This window comes from Pollicipes pollicipes, unplaced genomic scaffold (assembly GCF_011947565.3).
Source record: "Pollicipes pollicipes isolate AB1234 unplaced genomic scaffold, Ppol_2.1 Scaffold_7231;HRSCAF=8579_pilon_pilon_pilon, whole genome shotgun sequence".
Classification (NCBI taxonomy): Eukaryota; Metazoa; Arthropoda; class Thecostraca; order Pollicipedomorpha; family Pollicipedidae; genus Pollicipes; species Pollicipes pollicipes.
In genome coordinates, this window is record NW_023597034.1 from 36,185,314 (window position 1) to 36,205,088 (window position 19,775).

Genomic DNA, 19,775 nt, shown 5'->3' on the forward strand with positions numbered 1-19,775 from the left:
ACCCATCAATAGGTAGTACCTGGCCATCATTAAGCAGAAAGTTGCGAAATGACAAGCAGATAAACTTATCCATCTTCCTCCAAAAGCAAATGAAGCTTCTTATTCACCCCAGTGCACAGCATATCTCCCGAAAAAATGCCGCCGGTCAAGCGCTGCTACCCACGCGGCGGTAGACAAATGAAAGGCCAGCGTTGGTTTTCAGTATGGCCAGAATTGCCAGCTTGCAGCATTTTTTACAGTTTACTCTTTAACATGGATGCCCAGGATTAGAGCAACGTCAACGTTACGCGTCCAGAAGATCCAACTCGGGCCGGTGGCTGCCAGATGCTGTCCAAGGTTGTGCAAATACTTTTTGGACATTAAACTGTTCGGCACGTGACACGATGCCGGTATGGACCAACTGACACGAACATATGAGAACAAAAACCTCGTTCTGTGGAGTCTCGGATTTTGCATCATCAAAACAGCTTGCGTAAAAAAGTTTTTAGCCTCAATAAACTGATGGATTAGAGACCCTCTCATGCATGAGTACACAAATTTAGCATCGTTTTTCAGACATGTTTGCGATTTGAGGGGAACTTTGCAGAACGCGAGCCAACCACTGAGAGACACTGAAACAGGTAAGACAGTCACTGGCAACGACTGTGCGCTTCATCACATCGCGGACCGCGCATGGCGATCCGTCTACTGTGCGCTGGATTTGCTTGCTTTATGACTTTATGGACCCACTAATGGGCATCTGGACTGATTTGGGATCAATTTTCGAATATTTCAACTTAACATTAGCAAACTGAGAGCCACCTTGAAGGCCGAGAGCCATCTCTATTTCAAGAAAACACCGCTTGGCAAGTACGGGTGCTCATTTGCATCTGTATTCTCGAGGAGCTTTCGCAATATTCTGGTCGCGTGCTGCAGGTGCACAACCCCGCGCATGCGCTCAAAGGATTTTGTTTGCAGATTATTCGGTCCCTTTGCCTCTCACCATGGACAAGCTTGTCTTAACATGTGAAAACACAAACGTGAGAATGTGTGAGTGCGAATGTGAGATTCCCTTATGTTTCACTGCCGTACGACCCACACCCAGAACTGTAGGAGGAACGGATATTAACGATAATGGATGGCGAAATGAACAGCCCCTGTCACCGTGGAAAACCAACAAAACTCGGCGGGTGGCTTCTTGTCCCACCGCCACTTACTTTCGACGACTGAATTATGCATGTCATGCGTCAGCCTCCCGGCCTCGAGGCGAGACGAACAGTATGGCAACAACAACGAATGAGACAACCACAGTCAACAGGACCTCTCGCAATGGCACGGCGGGTTCCGAGAGGCAGGAGGCCGTCCCAGCCAACTCGGCCCCGGGTGGCTGAGATCATCTGTGTACGGTGCGTGACCTCTCGGGCGCGACCTGGTCGATGGGTGGGGCGGGACGGCCGCCCACGCCCACCGCTTCTCTCCAGCTCGTGTCTGGAGATCACATGAAGCTCAGCTCTGCCGCGGTGAAAGTAAGCGGCGAATGTGCGTGTTAGCCACGCCCTGACGAAAGTCACAATGCGGCCCTCCCGCCGCCGACGCGTCGACCTTTGACAGAGCGACAGACTGTTGCGGCGGTGACTGTTGCGGCCGTGACTGTTGCGGAGGTGACTTGCTCCCCGCCGCCCGGGGCTTGCCGCATTCAGCCGCTCCCCATCACTGGTGGGTTGCACCAACCGCCGGTGAAGTGGCTCCGCTTCCTGTCAGGCGGCGGCGTTGCCCAACACGCCCGAGGGTCGACCCAGCTGGCCACCGTGCACGTACCGCCAGCACGGGGCTTCATTGTGGCCGTTGTGAAACGCGCCGGCGTCCGGCGGCGCGAGCTGCGAGCGGTCCCCACGCGCGGGTACTATCACCGCCACGGGAGCCTACAGCCAGCACTGAGATTTGGACGGATGGAGGCGCCCTGCGCTGCCGTGAGCTGCGAGATCTCGCTTCACAGACTGTTGCGAGTCTCTTTGTTGTAGCAGGTGACGCTTGTCCCACTGCAGACCGTGACACCGCCCCTGCCGTAGGTCGCGACAACATCGCTCCTCAGGCATGTGCCTGTAGCATATACATAACTCCTTGAGTCCTGGTTCCAGGATCCATTGGAGTCTAATTTCACTAGGTCTAGTCGGAAATGTTGTTGAGGAGGTTTTGCATTCTAGGGATCTTTGTTTTTGTTTGTTTTTGTAATCTCTTTTTGCTTTTGCTGGCGAATCTTCTGGAGTTTACTCTTTAGAAGAATGAAACGGCAATGTACTCGAAAATCTTGTGCTCTTTTTATTTCTATGTTGTCAATAGATCATCCGGGATCTAGCATAACTTGAAACTTTATTTAAAACGCGCCTGGGTGGCCGGGTGAATGCCAAACGCCCGGGTGGTGATCAATTTGACTCTCCCCTGAGATCTCGAAAACTAAGGGAACTAGACACCAAATTTACAGAGTGGGCTGGTCAGTATGTGGACTCACTTCTTTCAAAGTTTGAGGCTACTAGGCTATGACCTTCGGGCCAAATAAGGTTAAACAAGATCAAACTCAAGATTGGTGTCCAAAGTGCACCCAAAGGTCCACATGTAACCGCTTTGAACCTAGATGCCTGTTCTAAGCAATATATTGGTAATGTTTTTTTTAAATCAGTGACCTTGTTTGATCTTTTTAATGTCATGGTGACCAAAAACCTCCGGAACTGTTTGTATTTTGGATTTCGATAAGCGTCAAGAATTACGCTAGGTGGCAGGTTTCTAAAAGAGAGGGTTGATCTGGGTAATTTTGTATAAATAACCGTTTCTGATCTTTTAAAGGTCTTTAAAGATGCCTGTTGCGGCCCCTAATATCACAAATTCGAAATGAGCACGATAAGCTACCCCATAAAGCAAATTCTCTTGTAAAAAAACGGCAGGGCCTAGACCTTAGGCTGACACTCACATTTGACCCAAGGCCAATGGAATTCGTCATAATGCTAAATTAGATTGCTTAATTTCTTCAAAACTATAAAAGGGGCCTGAGTCTGTCCAAAAGTCGACCGTGGTATCTGATTGAGCTATTTCCTAGAAATTGTCTTCGCTGACAGATAGCCTGATTTTATTTGCTATAGATCAGCCACCTTACAGGGCACAGCTATGATTGGTAAGCCATAGATCCGCCACTCAAATGCCTACAGCTGTGCAAAGTTCGGCGCTGCTACCTCGGGAAATCATTCCAGAAAAATATCTTGGGGGACGGTCAAATTGACTTCCTATGTTTTTCACACGCATTCAAATAGGATAAATTTTACCCTGCCGAATGTTTTCCAAATTATTTCAGAACGACGAGGCGTAGCCACGTAAAACTTTGCACAGCTATCGGTAATCCAAATCGGATCTTTTGGTGTTTACGTTTAGCATATGCCATCAATATTCGCTATGTGGCATTAAGGTGCATCGTATGAGGTCGCTCAGCCCCGGCAAGTCAGTCAGGCATTTGCTGTCAGCGAATGCTATTTCTGTGCATTCATTCAATCTGATGCGACAGCGAAGTGTTAAAAGAAATCATACATCTCTGGGATAGTTTCTAATATCATTATAAATTAAATTTAGACTTACGAAAATTGGATTGAGGTTGGATCAGGTATGAAGGTCAGCTCAAGGTCAAAACCAACGCGCTGTTTTACTGGAGAACCTGCACTATGAGTTAGTTTCTGATGCTCATTTCTATTTTTTCATAACAGTGACCGCAGTAGACTTCGTCCATGGTTGGGCAGGTTTAAGGCTTAGATGGCTCAGGCTTAAGATGACTCAGTTAAGCATTTGGGGGGGGGGGGGGGGAACATACCGCACGGCGTAATCGTTGATGTTTATTGCAATTCAATAATGAAAACAAATTAAAGCTCTTGACCATCATGACCTTCCAAGGGTCTAACGAGATCATTAACTTACGATGGACTCCATCGAACTGTTGCGTATAAGTATCTAGATCCAAAGCGGTTGCATCAGAAGGTCTAGAGACACTTTAAACACAATCCGAAGTTTCACCTTGTCTCACATTGGACTTTTTGTGACCTTGTTTGATCTGAATGTAATGATCTAGGAATCACAAATATTGACACAAGGGAGTAAAAAAACAATCAGCCCGCTATGTGAATTTGGTGTCTGTGGTATCTGGTGTCTCACTTTTTGAGATGTCAGGGGTTAAAATTAGCCCCCACCTGAGCAAAAGGCATTCAACTGCATATCCGAGCGCGTGCAAATGATCTTCGAGAAACCCAAGGCACACAATTTTTAGATAGGCTTCAGGCCAGATCAAAGAGGAATGGGATATCCTGTTTCCCAAATATAAGCTGTAAAGGTGCAAGACGCTTAGAATATTGCAATATTTGTCACACCTCAACTACGACATGCCACTCACCTATATGGAATTTCGATTTTCATTTAGCACGTACATGGGTTGTGAATGACGGAAAGCACTTCTGTGATAAGGAAAATAAAGCCATCGATAGCATCGAGCGCATGCTGTAGTTCAACAATCATGATGACAAATCGTTTAAATTTCTTCAATGCCATTCTTCTTTCTGAGCCTAAGCTGCGTGACATTTTTTCTGGAAAACACCAATGACTTTCGCCTCCAACCATTGTCCTTCATCTCATTCCTTCTTGATTGCTTTGGCTGTCCGCATAAGCAGCAATAGCGAGCAACTATGCCTACAACTTAGCCACAGTCACCCAGAAGCACACTTCGCATAAAAGCAGCAACCACCGTGTTGGATACGATAATTCAGATTCATGTCACACACGGTTTTCGAATAACGTTACTCGGACATCATTATTTGCAATACGCACGTTTCTAGGTGATAATAATCAGCGAAGAACAAACAGTTTTGTGCCGAATGCTTATGAATAATTTATTAGCATTAGACTTGCCAGCGTTGATCATATGTGCATGTTGGAATAGCTTGCCTGCGTTAGCCCACCCTCCCGTCTTATCAATCATGCAGGCAACTGTTGTCGAGGTAATCATGATTAATGATTAGGAATAAATTCCTACACACTGCAGGAATGACTGGGAGGAGTAGAAATTGCAGGGAATGTTTGCCTACCGATAGTGTACTGGCCGTCCACGCAAACGGTGCTCATTTGATAGTTAAATGCACTGAAAACGTCATATTATCGGGTTACGAAACGGCTATTCATATTTCCACGTCACCCATGCATCCGGGGTTTTAGGCCATCGTAAAGAAAACCCTTTCGTGAGATCGCCGTATAAAACTGCCGTCTATATGCAGCATGCAGGCCTTCTCAACAATAAGCGGAACAGTGCAACCATACACCACGCAAATCTCGGCAATCGGCCCAACTGATAGCAGCCAGCTGGTCTAAGGCTCATGGTGGGTTTAACGCACAGTCATCCTTCATCACTACCGAACTGTTGGAATCCCTGTCGGCCGCATGCGATCCCGCCAAGACTTGAGATACATTATCGCCTGAGAGCCTCATCGGCATGAGAGCTGCTGCTGCCCAAATCTCCTTTTTTCTTACGCAAATCTCGCCTTTTAGGGCCTCTGGTATGTGTCGACTAATAGTGCCCTCAATGGTCGAATAAAGTGCTGCAGCAAATGCAACGTTGCAACAGCAGCTTGAGCGCTGCTACGCCATGGTACTAAGGGTTAGTTGCGTATCATCCTTGCGGATAGCATCATGGCCTTGCGCTATGGAGCTCTGTGGTCGCAGCACACACGCCAGCGAAAAATCAATTAACGAGAATCGCGCAACTGTGGTGAGTGTGACGCCGTAAACACCAACAGCGCAATAACTTTCGGCATCCACGATATGACAGCCGCAGAAAGGTAGCTGAGAAGTGAGCTTCCAGCAGCCCCATACGTGCCATCGCCATTGCCACGGGCAGCCAGTGATGTCAAAAACACATCCCACCTCCTCGGCAGCTGTGGAGAGGTCGACCGATAGCCTACTTCTCCGCTTTTGCACGGTGCGGAGATCCAACCCACAGCAATATCAAAGGGCAGCACTTTCCCCTGAGTACATGGGAGGAGTTGACCAAGTAAGCGCCTGCGGCGAATAGAACCCGACACGACAGGCGCAGTCGCTTGCTCCAGCTCAGAAGATGTCAGTCGCCCCCAACGCGCCATGAGGGGCGTCACGTGTCCCCCCGAACGGCAAATCGGGCCGTGAGACGTCCTCGTGAAGGAACTGAGGCCGCTCATTGGCCGTCGATGTGGCCTGCGACAGCACTCACTGCGGAGAGCTCATGTGCTCATGTGGAGAGCTACGCATGATAACACCCAGCTGGAAAACACTTAGTTGGGTAATCAACGGCTCCTGCTACGTCTTCGTCTACTTATTTCTGTATTGCGCACTCCAGTACAGTCCAGGCCGTGTTGTGGCTTACCCAAAGTTTACTGGACCTAATGCGTGCATGAACAAGGCACGACAGGCAGGCATAAATTGTCTTACTTGGCGCATCTAAAACAGCAAAGCCTCCGTGCCTGAAGCACAAAAAAAGCACCAGCGCAGCTTGACGTTGACTGATGCGGCATCAAGTATCGCTCAGGTTTCAGGGGTGGTCGACGCATGACAACGAGAAAGATTCAATATCGAACTATCGCTGGAGATGAACAACAGTATTATAGCCATTGACCAATGCTGCGCAATAAAGCTGCGCTTCTGTCTGCCATGGCTATACTGCTATATGCACCGCACTCCTGGTTAGGTAGGCTAGCAAAAAGGGTTCACAGGAATATCGATGTTTTTTTTAAAATCATTGCTCGAATGGAAGCATGGCTCGTTGCCTTTTACCAAAGGTGCCAAAAGCAAAATGCTGATCTTGTCCATGGTTATGACACTTGTTTGCCCAATGCAATGTGATCTTCCAAATGCTCTTTTATTGTGATATAATTAACTCATACCCCAACCTGACAGAGATTTTGCCTGCCTTGGCTGGTCAAATGCGCCCAGTTGATGAGGCTATACTGTAAGCGTCTAGCTGATGAGGCTATACTGTAAGCGTCAAGCTGATGAGGCTATACTGTAAGCGTCAAGCTGATGAGGCTATACTGTAAGCGTCAAGCTGATGAGGCTATACTGTATACGTCAAGCTGATGAGGCTATACTGTAAGCGTCAAGCTGATGAGGCTATACTGTAAGCGTCAAGCCGACGCGACTTTACTGTAAACGTCAAGCTGATGCGGCTTTGCTGTAAACGTCATTGACGGACCTTGGGATCGGCACCAAAGTCTTGCATTAGATCTTCCTATATGCAACATCCAATTGGAAATGTAAGATCGCCTTTTGAGATTCAGGGTCCATTTACAAATATTATCAGACGATGCACAAGGACCTTTGATTTTTCTTAAATTTTGTGAAAACATTGTTGGGCAACCAGCACTGTTTTACCCGCTTTATCGAAAGTCCATCTAAGATCTGGGAAATTTGTTATGATTTTGTCAAAGAGCTCTTTGGTATCCGGGATCCTTTCGTGGGATCTTGACGCACGTCTTTCTCTGCCGTAGCGTAAGCCTTACCCCGCCGCAGCCAGAGATCCCTCGCGTAAGCTGTAACATCGTCCCCGCTTTGTGCTGTGAAGCCGCCACCCACAGTGAAAGGTCGCACTGTCCGCGTCTGTGGAGTGTAACACCATTCCCTGCTGTGCAATGCGACACTACGTCCCGCTCTGTGTCCGTCACAACGCCGCTCGCCGCGTGTGACGGTGTGGCGGACTCAGAACGGGGCGCGGTATAACTGTCATCTGCCGCTGCAGCGAGCGCCGTGCGATGCTATCTCAGCCGGGTCCTGGGCCGGCCGCCCCCCCCCCCCCCCCCCTCCCCACTGTGCGACGTCTGGCCTCGACAGCCGGCGAGGAATGTCGTGGTGCTGAACGGGAGACAAAGGCTGTTTTGGTCCGGTGTGAAGGAGGGAGTGGTGTTGAATTAAATCGACACCGTATGGCGGGATGCAGGCTGCTTTGGATGACCTCTGCTTCCTGTCGAGCCGCACCTCCGAGGTCAGCCTCGCCACAAGGCCTCCGAGGACTACCACAACGGGCATCGCTGAGGAGAACCTCTCATTTTCGGATAGGATCTCAACGGGTGTCCCTCATAGCGAGGCTTTGGAGAACCTTCCGGCTCTTGAAGTCGCCGTGGGAGACCGGTATTTTTGGAAAATGAACGTGACCAACGGTTTTTCTCGTGAGCGATTCACCCTGAATTTATCATCCAACGGTCTCTGGTGTCAAGGCTTGCTGAAAATTTTAAAAATATAAAAGCAGTTGAAGATTTCGAGCAGCGTTATGCGGATACGTACGACGATGACTAGGTGCGGCAAAAGCTGGACATTTTGGCCATACAAGTGAATTAAAAAACTAACGCATTGACCTCAGGAACTGTATGTCTCTATGATAAATTGTATAAGTCAAGTAGCCTAGTCTTCTATTTCTATCAATTTCAAAGGATAAGTGGTACTGTGAATAATGGCCTGGCAAGCAAGCCAAGCCCACCACTTCAATGCACTTTTCTCGACAGCATAGGTGCAGCACAATCAATAACGAGTGTGCTGCACGAGTAGTGCACGCATACGCATGCAAAACAACAGCTTGAACTACAACACATTTGCTCGCCGAAGGTCAGTACAATACAGTGTCTCAGAAAGCCGGCAGTGGACAGTTTATTGAACAGAGTGTTTGATCGAATTACGAAAGATCCTAAATGACTACCGGTAATGTTTCCGCAAGGGTGGAGTTATCGGCTACACGTTGCCAGTGACTGCCCTTCTCCAGATGCTTTATTAGTATTGTTTTCCAGAGTTCTCTTAACAACTTGAGGCCTCCTAACAAGGGGAACTCCTTGATAACATTGTTCTCAAGGGGAGGGGGGGGGGGGGGCGCGGGTGCACTTGCTGTATCCCTTATGAAATCAGAACACATCTCATATCAATGCAAACATGTGTCTAAAATTGAAAAAAACAACTTAGACGCATTCTGATTATCCAGTATAGAACCTCGCTTCTGTTCCAGAAAGGGCCTTATAATGCATAGAGGGGCCTCATAAGCCAGAACAGGATAATTCCCATCTAACAAGGACTCTCCAAATCTAGCAAGGGGTCTCTTTATCTCAAAAAACATCCTGATCAAAAACCACGGTTAAATGATGCATGAAAGGGGTTATGGAAAATGACCATTCCCAGAAAAGGGGTCTCATACCTCGTAGCAGGGGCTACACGGGCTAGAAAAGGAGCTCTTTAACAGAAAATTGAGCCTCCAGATCTAGACCATGAGCTACCTTATTCATAGCAGTGGTTTCATGATCCAGAAAACGGACCTCTTCATGCAGGAAAGGGTCTTTCTTATCCGATTTGGAGCTCTCTCGCTCAGGTATGGATGCCTCCTTGATCTGAATGCTGGCAATGCACTTGCAGCTACAGAGCTGTAGCTTGTTAAAAAGAGGCTTCACAAAAATATGGGGTGCAAACGCACACAACAGCCTCATCTTTTCCCGCTCCTACCTCCTCTCTGCCGCCCCGACCTGTCTATCAGCGGAGCACCTATCGAAGTCGCAAATTGCCTACGGAGAACATAGTCTAACGTCTTCTGAGCTCCTATTGACTTCCACACCACTTTGCCGTACTAAACCTTGCAATCACAAACTTTCCCTGCTCGAAATTGCATCACCAGTGTTCCTGTACATACTGCATTCAACAGGTCGTCGCAAGCGCAGTTTATTTAACCTGTGGCTTGACGCTCCGTGCAACTGCGCTCTCGCTGCGTGTTCGAAGGCCTCCCGCTGGCCAGCGTCAGTCAGCTGACCACACGCTGTGGCCGTCACCGCTGTTCGTGGCGACCCTGTGCCTGTCGCTGCCCATGGGGCGGGGGAGGGGGCATCTTCGCAGATTGCCGGATTCGTCACGTCTAATCCGTCATGCACGGCCGACGCCGCGCGTGCCGGCAGGGCCCGCCGCGTGTGCCGGCAAGGGTCGCCGCGCAGCGGGTGGGCGCCGCACGCCGCGCGCCGCACGGCGTTCGCCAAACGCCTGCATATGAGCAGATCATGCGGTGGGGTCTCGTGGCAGGAGACAGAGCCGTACCGGCCACGGGACACCGCGGCGAGCTCGGAGCGGTCCTCCCGATGGTACGCGCCGGGTTATGAACTTCGAACGAACCGCTAACCAGCGGTAGAGTTACGACCCTCAGCACAGGCCGAAGAACATGTATTGTGCAGTGCCAGTGAATCACACATAATCGCAGAGACATGGTTTGCAAGTTAACGGGTGTGCAACGACCAAGCTACCACTAACGCTCATGCTCAAACTAGCGACCGGAGGCAGGACAATGGACGTCCTCATCCGACAATAGTGCAGTGAGCCTCAGTAAACCTTAAAACAGATAAGAGCGAGTAGAAAACAAACAGAAACACTGGCAGCTTAGGCGCAGATAACATGAGGCAAGTTGATAGCACAGCCGGAAGAAAACTCCCAAATGCTCACCGACCAATGTTTGAGATTTGTTTGCAAGACTTATATATCCGTGAGTGCAGACTAGCAAAGTATATAAGGGCGTGATGTTTTTTGTTCGTCACTGCTTTGCTTACTCTCACGCTTGCCCAAAACAGCAATTAATGGGGTACAAAACCCAGCAAATGATCAGAGACAAATATTCTGCTCAACTCTGTAGGTGGTAAATTGTGAAAATTGTAGCTCTGGCCAACAACAGTAGAGCAATAAAGTTGCTCATCACATTCTCTAAAATCGCGATTGATGATTGATTGATACGTCATGTGTGTGTAACACCTCAAAAACCTCCTGACGGCATTGTAGTCCGGCGTTGTGAAGACAATGCATCTGCTCTTCTTACCCGGCCTAGCTAAGCGAGCAAAGTAGCATTTGTTGCTATAACACGCGCCCGGGTGGCTGGCTGCATAATCTTCGTTCGGGTGGGGGTCAATTTGATTCTCTACTATTTCAGAAACTAGAAAGGCTAAGAACACCAAATTCACTGGGTGTGTTGGTCTGTTCGTTAACTGACTTGTGTCTAAATTTGAGTCTCCAATGTCTTGACTTTCACGTCAAATAAGGTCAAACAAGAATAAGCCCAAGATTGGTGTCCAAAGCGCCCCAGACCTCTGAACCTAGATACTTGCTCTAAGCAAGAGACCAGTGGTGCACATTTAAGCTCAGCATCTTGTTTGATCTTACGAGGGTCGCGGTGACCAAAATCTTGTAAGACTGTTTTGATTTTGCTTTTGGATAAACCCCAGGGATCACGTTACGCAGTATGTTCTTAAGGAAAAAGTTGACCCGGGCATTTTAAGACATTGACCTGTTCTGATATTTAAGAGAACCATAAAATATGTAAAGCGAGATTCCTGTTTTCAAGAAATAAAAAACGAGCACCAGAAACTGCCGCATATTTCAAGCCCTAAAGAAGTAAAACAGGTTGGTTTTGACGTTGGTCTGATCTACATTTTTGACTCAAGGTCAGTAGCATCGGCTTTAATTCTAAACTTAACTGGTCTATTGCCTAAGAAACTGTCTCCAACATGTATGGCTTCGTGTAATATTCCGTTGTTACATCACATTGTCGATTCCCTAAAAATGCCTTTCACTGACAGCCATGGCCCACTAATGACCTGCCGTAGATCAGCAACCTTACAAGCCACGCCTATTCTTTACATCAAACAATGTGCTATTCAATACTCTGCAGCCATGCAACAATCTTTGCCGCCACTTTCGGAAAGAATTATGGAAAACCTTCGTGAGTCTCAATTTGCCCCCCCCCCCTCCCCGAACCCAACGCGGGGTGCTAAACGGAGTTTGCCAAACTCGAGCACAACACCGTCCTCAGCCTGAGATCCTGAGCCACGACGAGAGCCACTTGGTCTCCTCTGCGTCGTCCGGTGGCAGTGGCCCAGCCCGCCTGGACCAGCTGCTGACTGGCCGCGAAGGCAGAGTCGAGTAGTCGAGTCGGACCGAGTCGGGACGCTCTGGCGCGGACCGACTCGAGTCAGCTGGCGTCAGCGTTGCCTCAGCGTCGTCGGCGGCCGGAGGCTGGCTGTTCTGACCGCTTTCTCGGTGCCGGTGTTTGGTGCAGGGCAGCGCCGCGTGGAACCGGTTGGACATGGAGCCCATCAGCAGGAAGAAGAACACGCCCTGCATCGCACTCAGGGCCTGCAGTGGAACAGACATGGTAGTGCGCGTACCGCCACAGCCGGTGCAAGGACAAAAGGTCAAAAGATAAAATCAGATTAAAAGCACCCAAAGTAAGAAGTAATATGTCATTTATCAACTAAAAATTAAGAGTTCGACACGCGCCCGGTTGACTGGTTTAATATGACTTCGTTCGGGGTAGGCAATTCGATCGGTTTGGATAGAAAATCTAAGAGAGCTGGAGGCATCAAAGTTATAAAATAGATAGGCTTTTCTGTAAAGATATTAGTCCCGCATTGCAAAGCTCCTTGGTCATAACATTTGAGGCAAATAAGATGAAATAAGATCAAATTCCAGATCGATGTCCGAAGTTCCCTCACACCTCCTTGTGCGACCACTTTTAGCCTAGATATATTCACTACGCGAAAGTTCGTTCGTGTTCATTTCGGGTCAGTGATGTGACTCGACTTTTGGAAGGTCACGGTGAACAAAAACCTGCGAGAACGTTTTGATTTTTGAATTCCAGGCAATGTCAAGGCTTACGTTGGGTGGCATGCTCCCAAAGGCAAAAAGGTAATCTGCTCCAGTCAACGTCAGTGACCTGTTCTGACCTTAAAGATGCTGGAATAAAGTACGCAACATAACGCAAGTCGCAGTTCATGACAGCCAGGGCCAAATAATGAATGTATAAGGCGACCCGAATGCTCCCCACCATCAGCAGGCGAATTGGAATTTAAGTGCTCTAACCAAATGGAGCATCGAGACGAACTACCGAAGGAAAGGGAAGGAAAAGGTAATTATTTTGCGTCAAACTTCGGCAGACGTGAACAGATCTTGACACCACCGCGGTAATGAAATGGCGTTTAAAATGAACAACAAGAAATCATAACAACATCGGATTACCCATTCCCTGTTTATAATTGCATCTGAATTATACGTAACATGGGTGACCAGACCACACCATGGTGATTGTTGAATGCATTGTTTATTACAAAAACGTAATTAGCGTTGACACAATACACGAACACGGCCAGTCATGTATTCTTATTGGCTTGAGCTAAATATCAAGGCGCGCTTTACGTCTGAAACTCCTGAGTACGTCAGCGCTGTTTTCCATGCTTTAATCCATGCCGCATAGTTCTGTTCGTGGCATCTCACCTAACCAAAATAATTTCAATACATTACAAAACATCAGCAAGGGGTCCTTCGCATTTTGAATTTGGGATCTTCCTTCCCATATGAAAATGAAACACACTGATCAACATTTAAATTGGTGATATGCTTTGTTATGGTTTGCCGTTCTGTATTCTAAACATGGCGTTTTTATACTGAAGGTGCCGATGCATTTACCTCAAATGCTGAAGTTCACACGCAAAAATAACAAAGGATATCTCCCTTCCCTTCCTTTCCGCAGTTTGCCTTATCACCTCAGCTGGTCAAATTGCCTGCATTCCGACACACCCACTGGTAGCGGGGAGGGCTCGAGTCGCTTTGTGCATCATTGTTTTGCCCCGGACTGCGGACTGCGGCCAGTAACAGCGAGTGCGAGAATGGTCAAGTGACGTAATAGGGTTCTACCCGCAGGGTGGTACGGGCAGTACCAAGCGTTGCGACATGTTGATTGTTCGCCATAAGATTCTACCTTTGACCCGGAGTTTCACGATCGGATCGGATTGGTCAGGGTTCACGCAACGGGCAACAGTTAGCGTGGGTGGCGTTGATCCTGGAAATTTATTTAATCAAAGGGTAGAAATTCAATGTTTCCTCAAATGCCACGACCGATTCCTTCGTTTCTATTTCGTATATCTTGCTGTATTAAAGCCAAATAGCGATGTGTGCCTACTACCCAATCGCCTGATATGCGAGCGGAACAGACTACACAGCAGCTTTTCTCCGCTCACTTCGATTCCCGGCCAGCTTCACTACCATACCGTCCAACGACTAACAGACCGGTCATCAATCACGCCACTCCTCTGACCTGTCTGCTGCCGATGGCATGCATCGGAATCAGGACCGTTCTGAACAGCAGCTTTGTGCTGCGGTGCGGCCCGAGGTTCCAAGATTGACCGCTGAGAAACAAGGCGCACTGGAGCGCGAGGGGACTTTATTTTTGTTTCAATTGTACATGTAGCTATTGCTCGTAACCCTGCCGGTTATCATAACCAGGCTGAACGCAACTCATCGTCTTCGCCACCGGCCCCAGAATATCAAATATCAGCATATTGAGTGACGAAACTTATGTATTACGGAGCAAAACGGAGCCACATTTAATTGCAGGAGCACGATTTGTGATGAAAGAGGTACATAACGACGAAACCGACAGGACCAGTTACGCAATACATGACAAGCACTGCATTCAGCCATGGGTTTTGGATTCAGAACACAACATGAAAGAACACGCACACATAAAACAGAACAAAATCTCCAGTGCACACGCACGTGTCGAATGTATCGTAAGTACCCTCATATGAACTGGGTTGATCACTATAATTGCAATGCTTAATGAATGCTCAACAATCACATCAAAAATTAGGCATCAGCAAGTTTATTATTAGACTTTAGTAATAGTTTTCTGTACATCAGCATCAAAATGAATGATAATTGGCATGGTCATTTTAGACCTACCCTGATATAGACGATACGCGTGTTTCTGGACGAAGTATATATTGGAAAGCAAGGCAGGAAGCTGTCAACGGAGTTTCTTCGAACGTGTTCATCTCTGGCGTCATCCACTGCGACCGATAGCGTTAAATATTAAAATGAACCGCTTCCCAGCTTTCAGAGCGTTCCCGACACTGCGGCCAACGTTACCAAGCGCTGGTCTCGGGGACTGCAGCGCCCGAAACTGTCACCCGATTATACCACCTGCCAACTTATGCCTGAAGTCCCTGAAGCTTCTGGCTGGTACAATATGGCTTTCCTGTGAGTCTTAAAAGCGTATTATACGCCCTGGCATCGTAAAGCTGATTTCACCACCAAAATTACTTTGGGTTAAATGCAAGCAAAAACGCATTGCCTGCTAATCAACTGGAATTTGTCCTTTCCCAACCATTGGACCTTCGTGCTGTAAAAGGTCTAAGAGTTTTTTCACATCGGGCCGATGGGCACCGAAAAAGAATCACATATGATTGTACTATTAAAATTACGATGCAGTTGCTGGCATTGTTACGGCTAAAAACGAAGCAAAAACGATGAAATGTTTCTGGCCTTGGCCATGTTTAGCGGTTGAAAACTACTTTGCGAATCAATTTTTCGCTTGCCTTCAAATCAACATCCAAGCTCGAATTTTTTTACGGGTAAGAAGATGTCTTTTAAGGGTACTTCTTTAATCAATCCACTCCGCCATCCAATGGCCCCTGCCTATAACCCCCCCAACCACCCCATTGCTTACCAGTTGTGCCCGCCCGTTACCGTTACACCGCCCCCCCCCCCGCCCATTTGCACTTCTCCAACAATTTTATTCTGAACTTTGAAAAAGTGTCTGGAATTGTACCCCCCAAAAGTTTGTCTCAGTACGCTAATAATCGCAAAAGTAACGCGAATGCAGCAAAAGGTTTATGACTCGAAGAAGCGCAAACACTAACAACGCGTAGTTTTTTTGAAGCATCTAACCGGTATTTTGTGAAAGTACTACTCATATCCATACGCAAAGCCATCAGTTTGCCAAAATATGTGCGCGACTCAGTCGTCACGCATTCCATATGGGCACTTAAAGCCATAGAACCACCGAAAAGGTTAAGCCCTCTAATCCGCGGGATAAATTCACATCGTATGTCATTCCGTGACATGTCATGACTGTAGCTTCAGACAGCGTTTTACACACCATACGATATCTTGCACAGCATAACGGAGTGTCCATTGCCCTTCTGTTCACATAAGAGACATTTAATAACGAGGCGATCCGTAGATCGTGTGAAGTGACTGGACATTTAACATTTTATGTCATCGAAGCTTTGCCTCAAATGTGGCTACCAAATTTCAGTGCCCCGAACGGTACGGGAAATGCATCTGGAAAAAGGTGCCAAGCGCGCGTTGACTACTTTTACCAACGAGTGTTAAAACCGGCTGAATGCTGGTGCATACATAATATTATTACAATGCACGTTTTCATCCTACCCGTGCATCAGCTAACTATATGCGTTATTCGTCAACTATGTATCTACCAGCGAGCTATTTCGAACTGGGCCAGCTACATCCCGTTTTCGCATTTCGCAGCACGCCAGCACCCGATGCCCTCAGCGTTGTTAAAAGCCGGTGGTTTTAGTCCGCATCCTGCGGCGGCAGAGGACTGACGCGACTAGACTGGCGGCTGGCAGGCCTGGACGACCGGGCCGCCGAATCGGAGTGAGCAGACGCAGGGCGCGATGACTCGGGGCGCGCTGACTCGGGCCGCGCTGACTCGGGCCGCGCTGAATCGGACCGCGCTGACTCGGGCCGCGCTGACTCGGACCGCGCTGAATCGGGCCGCGCTGAATCGGGCCGCGCTGAATCGGACCGCGCTGACTCGGGCCGCTCTGACTCGGACCGCGCTGACTCGGGGCGCGCTGAATCGGGCCGACTCGAGTCAGCCGGCGTCAGGACCGCCTCAGCGTCGTCGGCGGCGGGCGGCTGGCTGTTCTGACCGCCCTCTCGGCGCCGGTGTTTGGTGCAGGGGAGGGCCGCGTGGAACCGGTTGGACATGAAGCCCATCAGCAGGAAGAAGAACACGCCCTGCATCGCGCTCAGGGTCTGCAATGGCCCCGCATTATTACACTAAGCTTCGCTTTGGGGCCGGTGACGTCGCTGTCAAATGTATTTGAAGTCTGAGGCCACCCGGAGTCAAAGCTGTAGTACGATCTTGGCTTGCAAGAAGCCCATAAACGGTGACCATACACAGGTAATCCACCTATGCACTGCCATATATGTACTAGCCTAAGGTAAAACCTGAAATTATAGGGACACCTTTGCACTCAGGTAGCATCTGCTCTCCCCTTGAGAGGACAATGGTGCTATCTGAACTAATCTAACGTGCGTTGCCTTGAAAGGTTTCGTCGATCGCGCCAGAGCGGTTACATCGTTTACCTGAAAGATGAGACGCATACAGGATGCATTCTGATGGAATACCAAAACCAAAAACGCAGCGTCCACTTCTGGCACACCTAAAGGTTCCGAAACCCCCAAAAGGCGCAAGAACAACGCCACATGTGCTCGTCAAATGCACATGAACACCCATTTGTCGTCCCCTCAGTCCCCCAGAGCCCTTCCCGACCCACACGCCTCACCTGAAACAGGCTGTAGACGATGCCGGCCACCTGCGAGTCGTCGCCGGCGAGCGTGACGTAGCTGACCATGCCGAGCACCCAGGTGACAGTGTGCAGCAGCGTGAACCAGCCGTGGCCGGCGCACACCGACAGCTGGTCAAACAGCAGCTCGGAGCGGGCGCGCGCGTGGCGGGCGTTGCAGCGGGCGACGCTGGCGCCGACCAGCGCCACGCCCATGGCCAGCAGCAGAGGCGCCAGCAGCGTGCGCACCTTCAGGTGGGCCCGCCAGCCGATCACGCAGCGCGGGTCGTCGCCCAGCTGCTCCAGTTGCGTCAGCAGTGTGTAGCCCACCACCAGCGACGGGATGCCTGGGCACCCACGTGGGAGCGTTGGTACGCACGAGATGCAAACTCTTTTAGTATGAAAGGAGGCTATCAGTACTATCCAATCCTTTGGCAAGGATCTAACTTAAAACAAGTGCGCGAAGGCCTCTGATACATGTCGACATTCAAAGGCAGTCAAACAACCCGCTAAAAAGCAACTGGCGGGCTTGGTCCGAGATAGAGAACACATCACGAGGCAAAACATGTTTTCGGTTTCGGAAGAAGCGCGAACACCGGGGGAGCACCAGACTGAACAGGGCCGCCTATCGCTCCACTGACCCCAGGTGAAGGCGACGTAGGCGCGGTATTTGCCGTTGACGCTGCCTTCGATCACGGAGCGGAAGTTAGCGTATCCCTCGCACGCCAGCATCACGGCAGCCGCCAGGTAGAAGAACTGCATGAGCGAGCCGAGCGCGGCGCAGCTGTGGCGAGCCTGGCGCACCGTGTCCAGGTCGGCGAGGCACATGCAGACTGCGCCGCCGGCCAGGGCCAAGGCGGTGTGCAAGTCGCATCAGGTGAAACATATCCCGCACGCCACTGCCGGACGGAAAACGACGCGGCTCATTAACGGGGCTGGTATGTGTTTTCGACTGTGTTTCGTTACCATGCAGCGGTTGCATTTGTAACGCACCATAACGCTTACATCATCGCACACTCTAGGCACGACTGCACGAACTTCATGGTGGCGACAATGTCATATTGGTCGCTACGCTTCCATTAAAATTACGTCGTGTGTTTAACCACGAGAAGCGCACCAGTGCCTTTATTGAGCTTGGTGTGAATACACCTCTGCACTAAACGCCGCCCCTACAGCGCCCTGCCGAAGGACAACACAACACTGCCGACAAGCGAATATAAACTCACTCTTTACAACAGATCGTCAGAACGTAGTAGACCAGCAGAAAGATAGAGATGGCGTACAGCACGTATTTGATGGCTTTGGCTGCCTCGTCCTCCGCGGGAATTCTTTTCGGCTCAACCTTTGGGAGAGACACACATCCGTCACCTTACGGCGGGCTGAGTGTGACTAGATCGAACAATAATGCAGCATGTTTATCTTCAGCATTCGTCACTTGCACCGAACTTAGCTTTACTTAAAGGCGAACTGTCAGCAAACGACAGAAAAGACGATTTTAAAGTTATGGCCATGCATTTAATAATGTTTCGAGAAAGCATATCTCGACAACACAATCTACCGCTCAGAAAAAGAATGCCTACAAATCTTGCGCATTTAAGGGAGACCACGTCAAAACTGAGCTAAAGTTTTCTTTCCTTGCGCATAGTATGCTGTTCAGTGCCATGCACATTATGCACATACCATCTCTGTCATGACGGCGTACTGGCCAAAGTTGCTGCAGGAGCACTTGGTGTAGAACTCGTTTGACTCTGTGGCCTCGCAGCCGGTGGGGTCCCAGCCGCCGTCGCCGTCCGACAGACTCGGGTTCCACCACACGCACAGCCGCCGCAGGATCTGCCTCGCGGCGCGGACAGGCGTCGGCAGACATCAGCCAGCACAGCACAGCACATGAGCACAGCAGCTACAGCGAACGAGCGCACAAGGGGTGGTTTGTGTGCAGCAGCGGCTCGGCCTGCGGAGAGGCTGACCCAGTCACAATCATCTCCACTGACAAAAACGCTCAGAACATGCTAGACCTGCGCGTTTTGTGTGGTATATTTATTTACAAGATTTTATTTCTTTACAGCGTGCAACTCACAAAAGTGAGCTCCCTTGACTGCCGTCGAATGAGTCTGACGCGTCTCTGGCGTGGCTGGTGGCCCGCCGCACAGGATTCATGTCAAGACCTCTCCTCTCTCATACGTCTCAACTCACGTCCGTCTTGACTTCGGTGTGGAAGAGCGTCTTGCGGAGCGCCAGCGTCGGCGTCTTGTGGGTGAGCTGGGCCTTGATCGGCGCCCACTGCAGCTGCTCGGGGGTGGGCAGACAGGGACTCCGCTCGCTCTCGGCCGAGTCTCCGACGCCCATTCTCAGCGAGATCACCGAGCTGTCGAC

At 49.5% G+C, this 19,775-nt stretch overlaps 1 protein-coding gene across 2 annotated transcripts; it reads right to left on the bottom strand.

The window, feature by feature from the left end:
- Positions 1 to 10,200: 10,200 nt before the first annotated feature.
- On the bottom strand, positions 10,201 to 18,718 carry LOC119110358 (phosphatidylglycerol--prolipoprotein diacylglyceryl transferase). 2 transcript variants are annotated; one of them, XM_037234151.1, is made up of 4 exons: positions 18,629 to 18,718; positions 18,044 to 18,301; positions 17,403 to 17,749; positions 10,201 to 12,162 (listed from the first exon to the last, which is right to left on the bottom strand). In XM_037234151.1, the coding sequence occupies exons 2-4, from the start codon at positions 18,228 to 18,230 to the stop codon at positions 11,836 to 11,838; spliced, it is 861 nt and encodes a 286-aa protein (XP_037090046.1). In that variant the 5' UTR covers positions 18,231 to 18,301; positions 18,629 to 18,718; the 3' UTR covers positions 10,201 to 11,835. The 2 variants fall into 2 exon arrangements, with proteins under 2 accessions (XP_037090046.1, XP_037090045.1); XM_037234150.1 differs by lacking the exon at positions 10,201 to 12,162 and adding an exon at positions 15,581 to 16,869.
- Between the last annotated feature and the right edge of the window lie 1,057 nt (positions 18,719 to 19,775).

Excerpts from the sequence above, each read along its gene's own strand:
- LOC119110358 (XM_037234150.1), bottom strand. The coding sequence starts at position 18,230 with ATGTGCCTCGCCGACCTGGACACGGTGCGCCAGGCTCGCCACAGCTGC. Across the intron at positions 17,750-18,043 it reads CTACGTCGCCTTCACCTGGG|GCATCCCGTCGCTGGTGGTG; the intron begins GTCAGTGGAGCG and ends GTGGGTGCCCAG. Across the intron at positions 16,870-17,402 it reads TCGTCTACAGCCTGTTTCAG|ACCCTGAGCGCGATGCAGGG; the intron begins GTGAGGCGTGTG and ends GGGCCATTGCAG.